This window comes from Siphateles boraxobius, unplaced genomic scaffold, assembly GCF_051911475.1.
Source record: "Siphateles boraxobius isolate OS27281-9 unplaced genomic scaffold, OSU_SipBor_1 18, whole genome shotgun sequence".
NCBI lineage: Eukaryota > Metazoa > Chordata > Actinopteri > Cypriniformes > Leuciscidae > Siphateles > Siphateles boraxobius.
In genome coordinates, this window is record NW_027508788.1 from 4,650,766 (window position 1) to 4,671,673 (window position 20,908).

At 38.3% G+C, this 20,908-nt stretch overlaps 2 protein-coding genes across 3 annotated transcripts; both read right to left on the reverse strand.

The window, feature by feature from the left end:
- Positions 1–713: 713 nt before the first annotated feature.
- Positions 714–6,538, reverse strand: slc26a1 (solute carrier family 26 member 1). 2 transcript variants are annotated; one of them, XM_077232955.1, is made up of 5 exons: positions 6,416–6,506; positions 4,918–5,029; positions 4,503–4,605; positions 3,291–3,932; positions 714–2,799 (listed from the first exon to the last, which is right to left on the reverse strand). In XM_077232955.1, the coding sequence occupies exons 4-5, from the start codon at positions 3,903–3,905 to the stop codon at positions 1,282–1,284; spliced, it is 2,133 nt and encodes a 710-aa protein (XP_077089070.1). In that variant the 5' UTR covers positions 3,906–3,932; positions 4,503–4,605; positions 4,918–5,029; positions 6,416–6,506; the 3' UTR covers positions 714–1,281. The 2 variants fall into 2 exon arrangements, with proteins under 2 accessions (XP_077089070.1, XP_077089069.1); XM_077232954.1 differs by lacking the exon at positions 4,503–4,605 and having other exon boundaries at positions 6,416–6,538.
- A 5,368-nt stretch (positions 6,539–11,906) lies between these two features.
- Positions 11,907–13,824, reverse strand: rbp4l (retinol binding protein 4, like). The gene is made up of 6 exons (XM_077232956.1): positions 13,669–13,824; positions 13,404–13,521; positions 13,159–13,295; positions 12,533–12,645; positions 12,232–12,444; positions 11,907–12,100 (listed from the first exon to the last, which is right to left on the reverse strand). The coding sequence occupies exons 2-6, from the start codon at positions 13,518–13,520 to the stop codon at positions 12,090–12,092; spliced, it is 591 nt and encodes a 196-aa protein (XP_077089071.1). The 5' UTR covers position 13,521; positions 13,669–13,824; the 3' UTR covers positions 11,907–12,089.
- Between the last annotated feature and the right edge of the window lie 7,084 nt (positions 13,825–20,908).

The following is a 20,908-nucleotide window of genomic DNA, read 5'->3' on the forward strand; positions in this document are numbered from 1 at the left end:
ACGTGAAAAGACAAGCGTCTGTAGTTGTGCGCCACTTTACGTCCTGGAGCGGAATAGTTACCTTATCGTAATAAACTAAATGCATTCCGTAGTGATTTATGATAACGAAAGTTTGTTTAGTTTTCGTCAAAACCTTTTGAATGTTAGTTTGATAAAATATTGGAATAACCTTCAGATAACCTGGGGACCTTTGCTCCACTCATTTTTGTTGTTGTTTATTTTGGTTTCGTCACAACCTTTATTTAGTGTGATAAAAAATATTGGAATGACCTGTGGACCTTTGCTCCACTAAACATAATAGATAAGAAACTACACATTTGTTGTAAAAGAACTGAACAAATGATGAACCGTGCAGCCTGATGGGCTACAAACCACAAAATCTGCAGTCTTTGGGGAATCTTCAAATCAGGTAAGGTTACAGTAAGCTGTAATGCCACTTTTGTGTGAACGCATAACAAAATATGTAAAAAATAACGTTAATAATATGTGGTTTTATACAATATCAGGGGATTCCTGCTCCGTCTCTCCTCTCAATGCATCATTTGTCTGAAAAATATATAGCTAGCTAACCCCTGCTTTACAATACAATAGGCCTATTCATGTGCATATGAAGATACATCCAAGTGTGAACCTTGAGGCAGCAGGTGTATCCAAATAGTGAAGTCCAAATAATAGTTACTGACACATGTTTAAAATACAATCACTTCTCCAGGTGAAAATCATCATTCACTTTTATTTCCGAAGAAAACCATAAAAACATGTTCACATATAAAATACAGTAGTATAACTTAAAATCACAAATCTGTATAGCCTTCTCGTGGTCCTGTGTTTATTTATTGATGTCAGAAGTTTGTTTGTTTATGACAGTTAATGTCAAGTTTTGCAGCAACCACAAAGGATTTTATATATAGCCTATATTTAAAATTTAAAATGGTATTAAATATTACACTTATTTTGAGGGATTAGTTGTCATTAGAAATATATCACAAAAAAGAGTAATTTTGCTATTTGATGCTAATTCTTTAAGTAAAAAAAACTTAATACGAGACATAAATGCAATTTTGTCTCAGAGTGTAATCATAACCCCTGAGTTTGTACAGTAGCACAATATTCAGAATATTTATATTCAACCAGGAGTGGAATTTATATGCCATCAATTGAGGCTTTCATAAACTTGTTCAACATGAGATCATTTTCCAGGAGTTGAATTTCATGTTTCAAATGTTTTAATAGAAACGTTTTTTGTCTTTTTCCAGCTCTGGAGGCACATTTGTGGACACATTACACAGACGAGTCATTAACCGGTTGTGTCGTACCAGTAGCAAAACAAACAGCACTGTGGATGGTATGAAATGACAGTCTTTCCATGTCTTTGTCACCACCCCCAAAGAAAGAGCCTCTCCTTAAAGAATCTATTATGGTTGTGTTGCAGCAAGCTAGAATTACATTGATGCCAACTTCTTTATAGTCTTTTAAAACCGCTTTGAAGGTGCTCACTCCTGTTGTGTCTATTATGGAGATGCAGGAGCAATCCAAGATGACAGTATGAAAATCTAAGTCTTTTGAAATCAAGCTTACACTTACATCTCCATTTGTTTGATCTATGCTATCAGTCTTCTTCACAGCTTTTTCTCTAGCTTTTTTCTCCAGTTTTCTCCTGCGGGTTATTTCAAGGAATGGCTCAAGATCAGTTGCTTTATATAAAGACTTTAAAAAGAAGTCTTTGTTGGCGTAGAAAAGAGGCGCCTGAAAACGAAAGATCTTCACTTTTGGAATGGGCGAGAGATTATCATACTCTTCCATGTCCTCATAGTCACTGGTTTGTTCAATTTGTCCCAGTAACGAAACCTTAGGATTCTGAGTCTGGACCACCACACAGATCATAGAGAAGACCACTCCGATCAGCAATCCAAGCTCCACACTTATTAGAGCAGTTGAGCTCATGGTCACCAACCAGACAATCGCCTCAATCTTGCTCTCACGCCATTGTTTAGGAACGTCTCGAAATTTGCGCAGGGCGCCCCGCAGACTGACGATGATGATGCAGGCGAGGACACATTTCTGCAGGGCGTAGAAAAATGGTGCAAAGAAGAGGAGGACTAGAAGAACCACTAAGGCACTCACTATGCTGGAGACCTGAGTCTGGCAACCTGTTGAGTCCTTCACCATAGTTTTCGCAAGGGCAGCACTTGTAGTGAAAGAATGGAAAAATGAAGGAATTATATTGCAGAACCCAATTGCTATCATTTCTTGGTTGGGCCTAACAGTGTAGCCGTTCTTTTTAGCAAACATCTCGGATAGAGAAACGGTAAACGCGAAACTGATGACCGCTAATGGAATGGCATCAAATGCTACACGGGGCATCAGTTCAACGCTTGGTACCTTGGGCGGAATGAAACCAGTTGGAATGGCACCTGAGATACTGGAGCTAAACTGCCCGTTTAAATCAGCAAAATGGGAAACTATCGTGGCACCTGCCACTACCACCAGTTCTGTGGGCAATGGTATCTTCAAACGGTCTTTGTAGCGATCCTGGATCTCTTTTCCTGCAACCAGCACTATGATGCAAATGGCACTTGTTATTAAGTCACAGAAGTTGGTTTTGTGGATGTTCTTGAAGATGTTGATCCAGGTGACCACCACTGTCCCATAGCCTTGGTGTCGAGGGATCTTAAGGCCAAGCAGGTACTTTGCCTGAACGGTAAGGATAGTGCAAGATGCCCCAGTGGCAAAGCCATCGAGCATAGGAGCAGAGAGATAAACGGAGACAAACCCCAGCCTGAGAACCGCCATCAGCACCTGAGGAAGAAAAATACAATACACCTTCAGGTCAATGACATGACATAGATTTTTTTTTGTCTAATGTATTCATTTAGAAGTAAATAAAAAAAAATACAGTTTGTACGTACAATGACTTAAATACGCCTATTTTATATTACGCCTATTTTGGGGGCATAAAGTAAAAATGTAAATATAATTCATATTATTCATCTGTAAGATGTCATTATTAAAATTATTAATATTATATTATATATTTTAAAGAAATACATTTTAACAAAATAGTTTTATTAAGTCTCTTAAAGTATTTTGACCTTTTTATGACAGACCTCACAGTTTTTGACACCTTTTCCCTTATTTATTTATTTAAAATAATGATTAAGATATGTCCACTCGCATGTATTTAAATGAAAACATTTTACTACTTTTTGTTTGATGGTTACACAACACATTTTTGGAGTCATAAAGTACACTTAGGAAATTTCTTAGACCTTGCCAGAATATGTACGTACCTGGTAGACTCCAGCGAGTAATGTTAAAGCTGTGGCAATGCTAATGGCGTAGCATTCTTTTCCACATTCCATATTCAGTGCCATGATCTTCAAGTTGACAACAGTGGTGTTGGATTCCAGAGTGCCATTTAACCCAAATGCATTTTTTGTACTGTCTTCATTCAAATCAAAGCCTGCAAGGTAAACTTCTCGGTCCACAACTTGTCCAACCATCAGACTCATGAGGCTGAAGATGCCCACAGAAACATGTCTTGACGTCCCCATGAAAAAGTATATGATGTTTGCAAAAAACGATGTGTACAAGCCATAGATAGGGTCCAAGCCGGCCAGCAGGCAGTACGCAATGGCTTGAGGGATCAGTATTATGCCAACTATGAGCCCAGACATCAGATCTCCCCATATATATTCCTTTACCTTGTACTTTGGAAGCCATTTAACTACGGGGAAGAAGCCTGTTAGAGTCCTCTTCACTTTAGGTCCAGAGCAGGAGAGTTTTCGCTGCAACTTGGTCTTGATAATCTCATGAATCCTTCTCCTCTGTCGTACTCGGCGCTTTAGTGGGCCCACAGTCACAGAGTTCAGCTCCTCCATGGCTTCCAGTGATGAGGGACCCATGCACTGATGAGGCTTTTAACACAGCTCCTGAAAAAGGGACAAAGACCTTTGATCAGTAAGTGATCTCCCTTAAAGATCAAACTGGATGTCAGTTAAATAGGGGTAACTGATTAATCGCTATGCTTAGAACAAGTCTGAATGGAATACAGTTTCCTCCATTTTCTTTTTTTGGCTGTTTCAAGTCAATAATTAGTCACACAAGTTAACACAATTATCAGAGGTTTTACAGACAGCATTCACCAATCATTATAATTGATTCTCACATGCTTCTCTTCTCACAGCCTCTACAGCTGTTTGATCTACAGACTAGAGCGAAACTAAGAAACAAAAGCTTGATCTTACATCTCATCTTCTACATCTCATCTACATCTCAGACAGAACTATTATTAGGATTTTGTATGCACTAATGTATTATGCATATACAACTCTTTTATGGTGGCAATGATGATAAAATCCATTGCCTTTAATAATCATTGATCGAAGTAACAACCCCCCCCTTCACAAATGACAAGGTCAGATGTATGTTGCACATTGATTTAAGTGAAGGGATGGGGCTATTCAAAGCAATTGAGTAAAAACGTCAAAGAAAAATCTCACCAAACATTTCTTTTTGATTCCTTGTCCCATTAAATCCTCTTCATGTCAATGTGGCAGGCATCTACGTTTGGATGTGCCTGCTCTTCTTGACAATGAAGGACGTCTGGAATCAAAGTGAACTATGTATGCATGCTATTTATATAATAATTGCCTTTTTATTGGAGGGTTGTAAAAACGCCACTTAGATAAGACCATTTTCCATGACGACGTCTCATAAAGTTTATTATATTTGAACTGGCATTAACAACTATTTTCTTTTCCTCTGCAGTTGTCCTTGATGTGGTCAAGGTGTTTGATTTTAAGAGAGGAATTACAATCTGAGTGAGCAACTATTAAATACAACACTCACCTGAATAAGTGGTCTCTTAAAGAATAGAAATCAAGCTATAAATTGAATTTCAATTTATGCACTAACCTCTTTACCCCACCTCCCACCGGCTAAATGAAAAGCAGTGGTGTGAGTCCATGCTTCAATATGCAAAAACCTTGAGGCAGTCCCTCATTCCAATGTCAGTGGTTTTCATAGGCTGTAGGAACAGAAGGCGGAAGTGTTGTGTCACTCCTGGGTTAAACATATGCTAGTTTGTAATGTTATGTATTGATTAATAGCAGAGCATAATGGCAATAAGACACAAAGTCAATCTTTTACTGATTCTTATCAGACGGAGGAAAAACATTACACACATCAGATTGTTCCATGAAAAATAATGAAATTAATGGAATCAAAGTTTCATATGAACTAGTTAAATGATTTATAGATTGGACTGAGTAGTGTAACACATTTGAGCTAATTTCAATATTAATATGAATTTAAATTTGAAAAGAAAAAAAACAGAATCAAAGTTTCATCTGAACATGAGTTTTATACAGGTTTAGAGAACTATTTTTAGAAGTGGCTCTTTTTTTCAGGCAATGCAGAGATGTACAATGGCATGTAGTGTCTAAAAATGTTACTCTCGGCATGCTGTTTTTCATGCTATACTTCCAGGATCCATGGCATTATACTGTGAGAAATCGTGTGAAATATGATTTACACACACTATTTCTGCAGGGTGCTTTTTATCTCTGTCTTTTATCATACATTTTCTGCTTTTTAAATATAGGTCCCATGCAGCCTCACATAGATCACATGGGATTTTATCATTGAAACCTAACAATGGTTTAATAATTTTTTTATACGATTGAATATTTATTAAGTTAAATCATAGTTTATATTTGTGGATGTGCAAATTTCTTTTCGTGTTTGTGTGTTTAATATGCATTATTATTATTGTGTCTAGACCCCTAACAGGAAGCAGCCAGAGAGAGAGAGAGAGAGAGAGAGAGAGAGAGAGAGAGAGAGAGAGAGAGAGAGAGAGAGAGAGAGAGAGAGAGAGAGAGAGAGAGAGAGAGAGAGAGAGAGAGAGAGAGAGAGAGAGAGAGAGAGAGAGAGAGAGAGAGAGAGAGAGATTGTTGTCAATAAATAACAAAGGACTTGTCCAGGAAACCAGTTTATTCTGCAAACTGTAAGTCTCTGTCATCTGGTCGAATACATATTCTGTAGTTAAGAATAATTTTGTCATATCTACTCTTCTTAATTTCAGTCATACAGTCTTTATCAAATCTTTCAGGTCGTATGGAGACAGATCTCGGTCCACTTTATATTAAATAAGTCAGTTATGAGTCATATACTTTATGAGTAAATATGAGTGAATGACAGAAACTGTCATATTGTCATTTCTAAAGTGTCTAAAATTCTTAAAATGTTTCATGACATGAATGTGCCAAAATGCAAGAGGGATGTTGCTTTATTTAAATTTTTTTATGAAACATTTGTGTGATATCACACTAATATATTTAGTCTGTGAATAAGAGGAAGCCCGCAACTATACAAAGACTGAGGATTAATATTATTTAATGTATATAATACTCACCCATATTATATGAGTGGATGAGTAGAATGGAGAATACATTTGCCATGCCTTCACTGCTGAATTTCCCGGTGCACAGTAGCTTGACTGAATGGGGCAAAGGATTGTGGGTAAAGATGTTACTTCACTTGCGTAACCCTCAGCAACCAATCATAGACAGATGGAGAGAGAGGAAGAGAAAGAAGGAGGGGCTGTGGGCTGATCACCATAGAAACAGTGCCACCCACAGTCATTTCTTAGTATTAGACGGGCTCTGGTATTACTGAATTTATACATAGCTGAAAGCATCTGAGTAGTGCACAAGAGCCACATGAGACATGACAGCCATTTTTTCTGTTCTACAATTGCACTGGAATTTGACTTTGTATTGACGCATAGATAACATATATCTGATCATTATCCACAGACTTCAGGACTTAAGCATTGAGCAAACTTTAAATGTGAAGAGAGTTATTTTTGTGGGGTTTTTTTTTGGATTGTTAATGCTTTCTCTTAATTGTGTTAGGCAATTTTAATATTAATAAGCCTTTTGTTGGTTGTTTTCCTGTAAAAGTTTAGCACTGTTTGTGTCTATGGCTCTGTTGCTGTCAAAACATTGCTTTGTTTGTTCAATCATCCTGATCTGCCTGCCAACAGCTCAGCCAATGGTGTGGGTTTGGGGCGTGGCTATCTCTTTGTCTGACCATGTTTGGGCAGATGGTATGTTTGAGGAAACCTGTTTGAAAATGGTAATTTTTAGTGCCAATGCAGCAAATTGCACATAGGCCTATGATAGGCTTTATTATTATTAGGAATCTATTGATTCTTGAAGGTTATAATTAAAATTATGCGAATGTAGTTCAACATTTGTTCCATCATGAAGTAACCATAATGTAGGGAAAATGCTTTACTTATCTTGTAGAACAAAACGTTAAAAGTACCATCAAGTTATGTTTACCACAGGCTTTATTTTACTCATACTTATATTCAGGGTTTAAAATTAACACCTGCCAAATGCGGGTACAAATCAACTGTGGGGTAACGCTGTCAAATCACTAGTCAATTTGGCGTGTTTACTCACTTTGCTGGGGAAATTCGTGTAAGCCAAATCTGCGCAAATTTAGCGTTAATACTCAACTTGTGAGTCATCGATAATATATTAAATACAATGTATTGTGCAAAATCTGCACATATCTGGCTTACTTGAACATGACTGTCACTACGCAACAAATAACGGCACGCTTGTTCATTTGTATTGAATTAATAGCAAAGATTAAAAAGCATTTGGTTACCAGAATCAGAAAAGACATTGTTATTTTCCAACATCCTACATGTTTTTTGTACTGTATTGATCTGTCCACCTAAAACACATTTTTGGTGAAAAGGATGACGAGGATGAAAGAGGAAGGAAGGAGATGCTGGATGACAGGATTTAGTTTGAATAAGAAATATATGAAATCCAAATGTTATATATAATAAAATTTGTATATATATATATATATATATATATATATATATATATACACTCACCTAAAGGATTATTAGGAACACCATACTAATACTGTTTGACCCCCTTTTGCCTTCAGAACTGCCTTAATTCTACGTGGCATAGATTCAAGGTGCTGAAAGCATTCTTTAGAAATGTTGGCCCATATTGATAGGATAGCATCTTGCAGTCGATGGAGATTTGTGGGATGTACATCCAGAGCACGAAGCTCCCGTTCCACCACATCCCAAAGATGCTCTATTGGGTTGAGATCTGGTGACTGTGGGGACCATTTTAGTAGAGTGAACTCATTGTCATGTTCAAGAAACCAATTTGATATGATTCGAGCTTTGTGACATGGTGCATTATCCTGCTGGTAGTAGCCATCAGAGGATGGGTACATGTTGGCCATAAAACAATGCTCAGGTAGGCTGTGGCATTTAAACAATGCCCAATTGGCACTAAGGGGCCTAAACTGTGCCAAGAAAACATCCCCCACACCATTACACCACCACCACCACCACCACCAGCACAGTGGTAACAAGGCATGATGGATCCATGTTCTCATTCTGTTTACGCCAAATTCTGACTCTACCATCTGAATGTCTCAACAGAAATCGAGATGCAGGCAACATTTTTCCAGTCTTCAACTGTCCAATTTTGGTGAGCTCTTGCAAATTGTAGCCTCTTTTTCCTATTTGTAGTGGAGATGAGTGGTACCCGGTGGAGTCTTCTGCTGTTGTAGCCCATCCGCCTCAAACCTTCACAAATGCTTTGCTGCATACCTCAGTTGTAATGAGTGGTTATTTCAGTCAAGAAGTAACAAGTTGCTCTTCAATCAGCTTGAATCAGTCGGCCCATTCTCCTCTGACCTCTAGTATCAACAAGGCATTTTCGCCCACAGGACTGCCGCATACTGGATGTTTTTCCCTTTTCACACCATTCTTTGTAAACCCTAGAAATGGTTGTGCGTGAAAATCCCAGTAACTAAGCAGATTGTGAAATACTCAGACCGGCCCGTCTGGCACCAACAACCATGCCATGCTCAAAATTGCTTAAATCACCTTTCTTTCCCATTCTGACATTCAGTTTGGAGTTCAGGAGATTGTCTTGACCAGGACCACACCCCTAAATGCATTGAAGCAACTGCCATGTGATTGTTTGATTAAATAATTGCATTAATGAGAAATTGAACAGGTGTTCCTAATAATCCTTTAGGTGAGTGTATATATATAAGCTGTGACGTAGTAAATCTGGTTAATGTGTTCTTTTTTGTTGTCTAAGTGCTGAATGGCCGGTGACTTAAAAATGTAGTAGCCAAATTGGCCTGTGGGTGTAAAAGTTAATTTCAAACCCTGCTATACTAATGGCAAAGATTTAGTGTTTGCGTAGCAAGACTTATTATGCCCTTTCAAAATATTTAAATTTTTTTCATTTTCATAATTTCCTTAACAAAGCAAAGCATGAGCCCAAGTTAATTATCTTTTAAAAACAGGTCAGTATGGTCATTTAAATTTGCTGACGTTCTGCCACTTTGTTAATGTTCATGAATGGTGGGACATCAGTATACATGGTTACTCATTGCTTTTATCACAATGTTTTTAAAATGTGTACATGTCTGCACTTCAGTGAACTTTCGTGACATCAGTTATGTAGATAGTTTCCAGAGACAGTCTTTAGAAAATGTAAGGGTTTGCTATCAAATTGGTTCTTTTTGGCTGGCATTATCAAAATATAATTTATTTTATTTTATTTTATTTTAATGTTTATTTTAAAATATGTTTCAATTTAGCTGCTGCATGATGATGCGTGTTATAACCAAAAGATGTAAATATTTAGATTTAATTTAATTACATTCAGAGAACTGAATCAGACTTCCAGTCTGGAGTCTGGACTTTTCCACATCTAGTTTACCTACAAAGGCCACTTATGTCATTAACCCTGACTTTCTCTAGCAGAGACTTGGCTCATTACAGACAATTTGTTCCGTCTCCAAGACACCACCCAGCAAGCAATAGCCATCATTTCACCACCTAGGTTAACTAGACCCGATATAGTCCGGCTATGAGTAACCCACTTCTAGTCAAAATAACCTTGGATTTTGGTTACATTTCGTTTATGCCTAAATAACTTTTGAGGTTTTATTCCATCATGTAACCAAAGTAAACAGTGATTACAAGGTGTTTGGTTTCATTTCTTCACTCAGTTGATTTCTTTGTTATCATTCTTGTTTCTATTCTTGGGCGATGGTTTAGACGTCTATTAAATTTGCACTGACAGCCCAAATTTTGCCTTATATTAGCCTAGACGTCTGGGCTGTGTTTGGACGGCTATTAGATGTCTCTTAAACGCAAAATTGCTTGCTGGGCAGCTGGCATGAGAATACTTAGCGGCAGACAGTCATAATAAGAACGGTTTCAGAGGGTATTAACCTAGATAAATTGACAAGACCTCAGATGACCCAACATGTAATAATGCTTAATAAGTTCATACAGTTCTTACTTAGGCAATACTTTTTTCTTTTAATCTTGTTACTGCACAGCAAAACACATACCTGGAATTAACATTAAAATATACTTCTACCAGAAAGACTCGGTAGGCAAAATAACGTAGTAAGTATGCATTTATAAACAGCCCAGCAAGCAAGTATTATGATATAAAGTTCTTTGGCGTTGGCCCTGTCCGTAGCTCGCAATCCGAGGGTACGGAATCTGCGCAGCAGACCCCCTGGGAGGTATGGGAAGGGACCATCCTGGTGGTGGTGGGGAGGATGGAGGGGAGTACCGATCTTTTATACTACAAGTATTAGAACACGATTGGATAGATGAGAAGGTAATAAGTGACATAACAATTGAGTCTTCCCGGCAGAACTTGCGGTAAATCTTTCATATCTTTGATAGACCTTATTGAATTCATATCTATGAAAAACACATCTACATAAAATGTTGCAAATGGGCTTCTGTTAGGAACACAAATATCTTTGCAAAATATATTTTTGGCTGCAAATATAATTGTAATAGTATAATAGAAAATAGAATGGTATGTGTATGGTATATGGTATGTAATAATATGGTAAGTAATTATGATATGTAATTGTAATTTCTTAAGATTTGTCCATTCTCTAAGGTTGAATTAAATTTTTGTATGCATTTCATTTGTTTTGAACCAACAGTTGTATAATGACAGTTTACAGGAAGACGGCACTAAAGCCTAGTACACTTTTAAAAAACTATTGTTTAGTTTAACTTTAAAAAGTCTTATAATTTTGAGTTCATTGAAATAAAATTTTGAGTTAATACAATGAGGGAGATTGGTTTAATAAATATAAACTCAATATATGATGTTTTCTGAACCATATTAATTGTCTACATTGATCTGACACAAGATAAAAAATTTGTGATAACAAATCATGAAAATTTTTACAGTGTAAAGTGGATAACTTGATCTTCTTTTGGCTACACAACACTTGTCCAGTTTTACCCAATTAGATCGCATGAACTTCTGCAGACGTTTTGGCTTTTTAAAACAGGACAGTATGTTAATTTATATTTGCTGACATACAGTCAGTTTGTTAATGTTCATGAATGGTTTGACATTATAGAAACTATGGTTACTCATTGCTTTAGTGCTGAGAATAGGCACGCTCAACTCCCAAACCGTTGCTTTAATCACAATGTTCTAAACATGTGTATGTGTAAGTTTTCCCCTAATCTCTATTATGTTTCCCAAACAGAAAGACTTCTTGTCCTTTTTTATTATTATTTTTTTTTAATATGTTGATTCTGTTTTTCTTGGCATTGGTTATCAGTGCAAATGTGCTGGAATATAATGTATCTTTTCATGTGAATTGGGCATTCAAACTGCTGTGTATCCATTTTGATATATTTTAAATTTGGAGTTATCTGTAAAAAATATCCTTCACCTGACTGACTTCACACCATGGCCAGTGATACTAAAGATGTCAGTGATATGCAAAGCAATACACAATCACCCACCCCTGTAAATTCTATAAAAAATTACTAAAATAAGTTTTGTTTAAAAAATATTTATTGTCACAGACACAATACTCGACTCCCTTGAGAAAAGAAGTTCATTGCTTTGATGACTCCCTGATACACATATACATCTCTACAGCACTGAAATGGAATGACAGTGGATGCCTCTTCTTTTGCCAGCATGCTAAAGGAATCCATCTTCGTTTCCTCTAACAGCTTAACAAGCCCCTGTAAAATGAGAGAAATCAGACAGAGAAATCCAAACTCGATCTTTATCTGCATATTTAACTTGAATTAATATGACTACTTTTGTTGTCTTGTAGCTAAATTGAGAGCCTGACTTCTGTCCGTGAACTTACCGGACTGCAGCACGGGCTGGAACTGACCAGCCATGCAGATCTCGTCCTGTTTCTGGCGGACGATGCGCTGGATTGCAGGAGGTAGGCCACGGGGGTTGCGTGAGAAGATAAGTGCATAGCCGTCGTCGCATGTGCCATCATCCTTCAGAGTGCGGCAAGCATAGGTGATAGCATAGTTGTCGTAGTCGGTGTCAATGACCCAGTAGTTGTCACCTTTATTAAGAATAAACAATAAAAAATTTGTCAATTGATTCATGTGACAGTAATGGGTAAACATGTGATAATATACATGTCTTCTGACCTCCACTAGACAGATAGCTAGCCAAGCCCTGATAGCTCATGAACATCTTGCCAGGAGTGGTAGGGTCAGGTACACTGTATTGGGCAGCCATGTCAGCACACACAACCCAGAATCTGTTAAGAGTTAGCAGGATTAGCATTAACATGTGGCATCACCACTAACATTTTTGAATCAAACCAAAATATGCAAGCAGAATTAGCATTTTGTGATGCCATTGCTGTCATATATTTAAACTTGATATCTGACTCTACCCAGAATCCTTAAGCAGCAGGATTAGCATTTGCAGGTGACATGATTTCTGTCATATATTTAAACTTGATTTCTGAATCAAACCAGAATCGGTAAGCAGCAGGATTAGCATCAGTATGTGACGTCATTCCTGTCATAAATTGAAACTTGATTTCTGAATCAAACTAGAATCCGTAAGCAGCAGGATTAGCGTAAGCGTGTGACGTCATTCCTGTCATACATTTAAACTTGATTTCTGAATCAAACCAGAATCCGTAAGCAGCAGGATTAGCATTAGCATGTGACGTCATTGCTGCCATATGTATTAAACTTGGTTTATGAATCAGTCATTGAATTGAATGCTTCATTACACTCATACTTTCAGATTTTCCACTTACCCGAAAAGAGTTACGCGGCCCTTTGAGGAGGCAGTCATGGTGCCATCGTCATCAATGGTGTATTCTGCAGAGATGTTGTCCTGGAGGAAGAGTCCCTCTGGGTCTTTCTTCTGCTGAGCGTACCATTTGCCTGCATACTACAAGATACAGTACAGCAGATTAGGTCATCCTGTCTGTTTTGCATCAACATTATTAATAAGCAAATGTTTATCTCCACCGATATCATCAAATAGCATACTACATACTCTCTTGGGGTCAAAGTCATCCTTGACCATAAAACTGTCCACAACGCAGGAGACAGACCAGCAGCGCTCAATATAGGACAGGAAAACCACCAGCAGGGCAAACTTGTAGTATTCCATTCTGAGTAGCGGAGAAGGAAAGCACAGGTGAAGGAGTCTGATGCAAAGCTAATCAGCTCAGTAGCTATTTCTAACAGTCTTTTTTATAACAGTTTGAACTGCAGGTTAGTTAACCCCCGAGGGCCTACATAAAAACTCTAGATCTTACCTGTTTGTTTTGTTGTTGTTGTGAACGAAAGGAAGGATTCTGTGGTGTAGGATCTCTCTGTGGTTCTCCACAAGGCTGTGTTGTCTACACTGAGCAAGAGCCCTTTTATACCAACTCTACAGACAGGCTTATTGATTATTTTCACTTCTTGTGACTAAATAAGGTTCTTAAATCTATGGTTAATCCGGTTGTAGAAATCCTCACTGTAATCTGGCTTCTCGGTTGAACCCTCCCATGCTTGCCATAAAAACAAAAAAAGCTTTATGCAACTTAGTGGATTATAATGAGACTTTGTCTAAATAAATAAAACAAAAACATCTGGGAATAGGGTTCGATGAAGCTGAAAGAAGCTTTATTTGTGAAATTGTGTTAAACCCCTACTGTATTATGTAATGTTATTAGGTTCCTGGTAATTGAAAAACAGATTTATGGAATAAAGGTTTTCCTCCACATTTACAACTCATGATAGAATCTTGTATATATTCTCTTAAAAAAAGATAGTTATGGTCCATATCATCTCTTAACATATTATTAAGTGAAGTGTAAAAGCATAAAGTGAAGAGTAAATCTAAGTCCTTAATGTCCTGTATGTTGATATCTGTAATGTTCAAAAATCAACTATAGGAGAAAAAATGCAAGATATACAGGAAGGCAAAACATAATTTTGTAATTTATTTGTAACTCAACTACAGTAAAATTCTACAGATGTGTTTCCAAAGATGTACCAGCTTTAGCTAATGCAAGATGTACTAAATGTCCAATAACCAGAAAACAAGGCTAGACAAATTGTTGTGGTAGAATGATTGTGATTGTTGATTTAGTATGTTATCTTGATGACAATAAGCTTCTTGTGGCTTTGTGCCAATTTGACGAGATGGACATGACTACGGAAGCAGCTTTATTCATTATGAGAATCCATTATGTAATGCACTTGGCTCTTTGTAGTAGATTTGTGTGGTGTGATCTCATTCATTTCACATTCATCAGGTTTTAAAAGGAGCGTTTATTTTTAATTGGGCAGTATTGGCGTGCTACAAAAAGCTGGTATAGTAATTAAACAAAATCTAGATTCTTTTCCCTAGTATGTCTATGATACCATTGAATAAAAGTTGTATCCATTACCTATTTTGTTCCATATTTATTCATTAAGATGCTGTACAGACTCCTAGTCTCCCTCATCATTCAACTCTTATTAGATTTGAAGTGTACATACATTTTAAGAGTAATAAATTAGCAAGTTCAATGAAAAGATTTATTTATTTAAGTAAACTTATATTTAGTACAATTTACTAGCTACACCATCAGAAATGGATAAGTAGGCCTAAATTAAATAGCATTGAATTATTTGCTGTTATTGTGGCCACTTAACAAGCATCACAAAAAACACACCAGTTTTATAGGTAGCTCTTTAGCCCAAGATTCATAACCGGTATCACAGTTCCCTTTCGAGAATGGTCACTTCGTATTGCGTAGCTAATACGCAGTGGGGAAAGAGCACGCCGCCTCCTCAGCCAGCGCCTCGGGGTCTCTCAGCCCCGCCCTGCAGCTGATACCCATCGCCGCTCACGATCAGCTAAATCAACCCACAGACGATTCGTCTGATATGGAGTGTATTCGGCCAGGCAGAGGTCGACCTCTTCGCCTTGGAAAGCAACACTCATTGCGCAATGTTCTTTTTGAAGAACATGGACACGCTGGCCCATTCCTGGCCCAAACATCCTCTATATGCATTCCCACCAGTCTCTATGATCCCTCAGGTCATCAGAAAGATCAAGGAAAGCGGATGCCCAGTCCTCTTAGTAGCCCCCCTCTGGAAAACCCAGGCGTGGTTTCCAGAGCTGGCGCAGATGATGGACATAGTTACCTGGCTGGTGCCAGTGAGGAGGGATCTCCTCACACAGGCGAACGGGACGATTTGGCACCCTCGTCCCGACTTATGGGCCCTTCATGTATGGACCCTCAACGGGTATCCTGGGACCTCCCAGAAAAGGTCTTGAATACCATCACTGAGGCTAGAAAACCGTCTATCAGGCTCCTCTATGCTCTGAAGTGGTCAGTATTCACCAGCTGTTGCACAGCTAGGGACCTTGAGCCCCAGACATGCGAGGTGGCAGTGGTACTTTCCTTCCTACAAAAGCTTCTGGATGCGGGTCGCTCCCCATCCACACTCAAAGTGTATGTGGCAGCCATAGCAGCTTACCATGCTCTTGTGGCTGGCCAGTCACTGGGAAGAAATTACCTTGTCGTTCATTTCCTTAAAGGAGTCAGGAGGATGAATCCCTCCCGGCCCCGTTCTATACCGGCTTGGGACCTCTTTACGGTCCTTGGGGCCCTGAAGGGTCTGCCGTTTGAGCCGCTGCAGTCGGCTGATCTTAAACAACTTTCGCTGAAAACTGCTCTGCTGTTGGCCCTGACATCAGTCAAGCGAGTGGGAGATTTACAGGCACTCTCTGTGAGCCCTTCCTGCTAGGAATTTGGGGTTGGTGACTCCAGAGTCACACTCAAGCCAAGTCATGGTTACATACCCAAGGTGCTCTCAACTCCGTTCAGAGCGCAGGTCATTACATTGTCAGCACTTCCACCCTCGGAGAACGATGGGGAGGCTAATTTGCTCTGTCCTGTCAGAGCTCTAAAAATCTACCTGGAGTGTTCTGCACCGTTTAGGCAGTCAGAACAGCTCTTTGTATGCTTCGGCGGTCGCACCAAGGGGTTACCGATCACTAAGCAGAGACTGTCCAGATGGATAGTGGACGCCATCTCTCTGGCATACACCTCGGTGGGCCAGGTTTGTCCTGTAGGCACTAGAGCCCACTCTAAAAGAGGCATGCCAATTTAAGACATATGTGTGGCGGCCGGCTGGTCCTCGCCGTCCACATTTGTTAGGTTCTATAACATGGAGGTACCTTGCCTACAGGATCAAGTCCTCTCAATATGATAATTAGACCCGACGGTGTCCGGTCTTATCAGTCTAACATGATTACTGTACATAAGCACAAGTTGTCAGCCCCTCTTAAAATGAGACCAGACTTGTCCCTGTCGGTCTCTGTTCTTGTGAGGGTTTATTATGGCTTGTTTCTGTGAGCCTCGGGATGCTTCCCTAGGCTCCAGTTGGATTAGAGCCAGTTGCTAATAGTGTTGTAATAATTGCGGCGTGTTACATTGCGTCTCCACTGCGTATTAGCTACGCAATACGAAGTGACCGTTCTCGAAAAAGGGAACGTACTCGGTTACTAACGTAACCTCGGTTCCCTGAGAGTAGGGAACGAGTATTGCGTAGCCTGCCACACTATTGCAATCTGTCAGTGTTTGTCGTTTCAGCCCATTTAACCTGTATATGGCGAAAAATAGGGGCTTCTTATAGCCATAAGCCACACCCTTTCTAGCGGATTCTGACGTGCTCTGGAGCCAAGTCACCTGATTGGTTCGCCATAAGATGTGCAGTTGCCACAGCACAGCCAGTGGGCGAGCTAGTCGCTCTGCTGTGTTCGCTGTACAGCTGCACTGCGTTTTAAAATTTAAGCTTCAATATTTCTCGAGGAAAGGAGTTTCCCCACTGCGTATTAGCTACGCAATACTCGTATTTATTGTAAAATATGATCATTTGTCTATTTTGAAAATAATTGTTCTAGATTGTCCCCAGAAGTCTTTTCTGAACTGTTCTTTGGACTACTTCCAATGCATATCTGCATAATCTCTGGTCAACATCTGCTGAATTAGCAGTATTAGGATTGGTTGGCCACGGGCCACACTACAGCACTGAGATCTCTTGGCTCAGATGCTACTGTGACCTCAAGAAACCTTGCTTCCAGGTGGTGAACGTGATTTCACCATGTGCAACATGTTCCTGGATCAACATTTTAGGGATAACTTATTAGGTTAGGTAGGTTTAGGGGTAGGGATAAGGACTAAATTTTCAGACAGGAATGTTGTTTCCAGATCAACAAAATATGTTGTTCTAGGAACATGTCTTGCTTGGCAAAATCACGGTGTCGCTCTCAGGTGGGGTGATATAGGCAACATACTGTAATATGTATCCACACAGTTGCCAGTATGCTTGACAGGTTCCTTAACATAATGCATGTTTAGATCATGTCTTAAGTAGCTGAACAGTAGCAGTGTTGCCATAATTTGAATCCCAATCAATTTATTTATGCTAAAGATAAGAGATGGCTAACCTGGCTAACCTTTCCTGGCACACCAGACAGTGTTCAGTGGTATCTATTTGTATGTGTGTTCCTCAGAGATTTGTACACTTCTTTTTAAAGACTTGTATTTCTTTTTTTGCCCACAGCTTCTCAAGCCGTCTGCTATATATACTATGTAAACAGATGGCAAGGAAGACTGAATATTTTTTATTGTTTGTCCCCGGTTGTTGTTATTTTTCTTCAGTGGAGCACATTTACCTTTAAACAGGCGTAAGAACTATGGGGGAAAATGTTTAAAAGGATACTCCACCCAAAAATGAAAAATCTGCTGTCATTTACTCATTTTCGAAACTGTATGATTTATTTTCTTCTGTGGGATGGAAAAGAAGATATTTCTGAGGTATATTTGTCATACAATGGAAGTCAGTGGGCTCTGATGTTATTTGGTTATATTCTTTTCTTAAAATTTCTTCCTTTGTGTTCTGCAGAAGAAAGAAAGTCAAACAGGTTTGGGATGATGTAAATAATAGCAACATTTTAATTGGTTTGGGACTGAGTATCCCTTTAAGAAGTTTAACAGGTCAGAAAGTGTAAAATATTGTTTGCACTTTAAAAATTGCTGTTAAAAATTACCTCTAACTAAACTAAACTTTCACATTACATTGTTTCTCAGCGAATATCCTCAATTCCTGCTAACTGTTTCCTTACATAAATGTATCTATAGCCTTTTTGTTTTGTTTGTTGTCCAAGTGAACCTCAACCCATAAGCCCTGATCCTAATCCCACACATCCCCCATGTTCTCGTGGTTTGCTCCTAGCCAATCTATGACACTATTCAAACAAAGGCACTCCTTAGTGTGAGTTTATACACAAGTGCTGACCATGCACATGTTCCAATTGGCTGAAGCACTTGATTAGACTAGTTTTCTAGAATCACATCCGTTGTTTCATGCTCCAGTTTAGAGAACAAGGGTTTTTAAAAGGGTTTTAACAGGTTAACAAATACATGTGTGGCTAGCTAGCACTTTCGGACTGTCATATTTATCATTTTTTCAGGGTTTTTTAAGTTTTAGTGACCCAGGCAGCACACCCCCTCCCTTTCAGTCTGTCAAAACTATGGTCTACTGCACCCTTGTGGGCATTTTAGGCAGTGACAAAAGCTGCATTCAGACTACAAAAAACACTTTATGTTGTCTTCTGATTCTTTAAAACATTGAGTCCTGAGGTCTTTTATTTACAAGGACTTGAGAATTTGTTTGTTTTTATTTTCAATTATTTAGTTGTTTTCGTTCGTGTATGGCATTATTCTTATCAGCAAAAACATTACTGATGCTTAACACTAGGTGGTGCAGTAACAAAAGAACAATAGCAAAATTCACTTAGGGCTGGATTCCGGCTCTGATTACTGCCCTTGTGTTGGTCAGGACTGTAGAAAGAAACTTACTAATAAAACATGTTGCATGTCATGTCAAAGGATACAAATGTCTTGCATATAATTTTCATGGCCAAACAAACATTAACACAATAAAACTTGAACTTCCAAGTTTCTCCAAGACGCAGCATTTTGTTTAACAGGTTGATTTAGTTAAAATGCCTGTGTACTCGGGCAGCTAACTGATAGCTGTATACATTTGACTAATAATCATGTACAGCTTCTAAACTGCTGGGTTCACCTACACAATAGAAATGTACCAGTATTCACCTTCCTTCAGCAGCCAAAGCTGTGACTTATGTTGTGCACGTATGGAGCTATTAATATGCTGATTATCCTCATGACCTTTTGCTTAAGATGGATACGAGGCCTTTATATAGTTATGTACTTTACCTGAACAAAAGATTATAGGTATTTTATGATAAGACTCTGTGTTGTTATTCCATCTAGACCCACATCTTTCAGTAATTAATTACTAACATAATTTGTCAGTTATTTTATTTTGGTAAATATATATAATGTTCAATATTGGAGCACACACATGTGCACACACACACTCACACACACACACACACACACACACACACACACACACACACACACACACACACACACACACACACACACACACACACACACACGTTTATACACAAAAGCTTGTTATGTTACTGCCATACAAAATGAGGCGGCAATACAGATATTGACTCTTTTTGAGAATTGCTGGTTATGATTTAACTTTTTTTCTCTTAAATTGTAATTTAATCAAGTTACATATTCAGATTACTTTTTTTAAGTAACTAGTAAAGTTACACATTAATTTTAAACTTGCAACCAAATATCTGTTATTTTTTTCAAATAAGTAATGCAAGTTACTTTGTATTACCATTATTGACTGACAGCTCTCTTGTTCCCATATTGAGTTAAATCGAGAGCAAGGAGCATAGGTGTTGTGTGTGCTGTCTAAACATGATGGTTATAGTTGTAGACTAAATATGAGCATGTATTTACTCATATTGCACAAAACCATATTCATAATTCCTCAAAATTTATAACAACTCAGAATATTATGCAAACCTGCAATAATTAAATGTTAAATTACATAAATATATTTCATGTATCTCACTTTATTAACCAATGTCTTTAATGCTGACCTTCTTTGATCCAATTCTATTATACTAAAAAGAAAAAATTACTTTAGAAAATCAGTTTGTTTGCCTCTACTATATAGGCGTGAATTTCCTTCAGCCAGATGCTTATATATTTAACTAGTGGTGTGAAAGGGCCTTTGCTAAAATGTCACCAAAAAGCAAACAAGCAAGCCCAGCCCAGATGAGAAAAAGTAACACAAAAGTAATGTAACACATTACAATCCATAAAAAATAACTAAGTAACTCGGTTAGTTACTTTTTTGGGGAGTAACGCAATATTATAATGCATTACTTTTAAAAGTCACTTTCCCTAATACTGGTAATGAAGAATCTTCAGATATATTGTACATTTGTTCTTTTCCATTTTTCAGGAAATCCCTTTCACTGCTCCCATTGTATCAGTCACATTGAGCAAGAAGACAACTGGGGTGCTGAGATAATCAGCTAGTGGCCTGGTTAAATAGGGCTTAGTAATAAGGAGTGTGTTTTTTAAATAAGAACTTAAAGAGCTTGTA

Coding starts and splice junctions, on each gene's coding strand:
- slc26a1 (XM_077232954.1), bottom strand. CDS start 3,905: ATGGGTCCCTCATCACTGGAAGCCATGGAGGAGCTGAACTCTGTGACT. Junction 2,800..3,290: donor TACTCGCTGGAGTCTACCAG/GTACGTACATAT, acceptor TTTCTTCCTCAG/GTGCTGATGGCGGTTCTCAG.
- rbp4l (XM_077232956.1), bottom strand. CDS start 13,520: ATGGAATACTACAAGTTTGCCCTGCTGGTGGTTTTCCTGTCCTATATT. Junction 13,296..13,403: donor ATGACTTTGACCCCAAGAGA/GTATGTAGTATG, acceptor TGTATCTTGTAG/TATGCAGGCAAATGGTACGC. Junction 12,646..13,158: donor GGCCGCGTAACTCTTTTCGG/GTAAGTGGAAAA, acceptor AACTCTTAACAG/ATTCTGGGTTGTGTGTGCTG.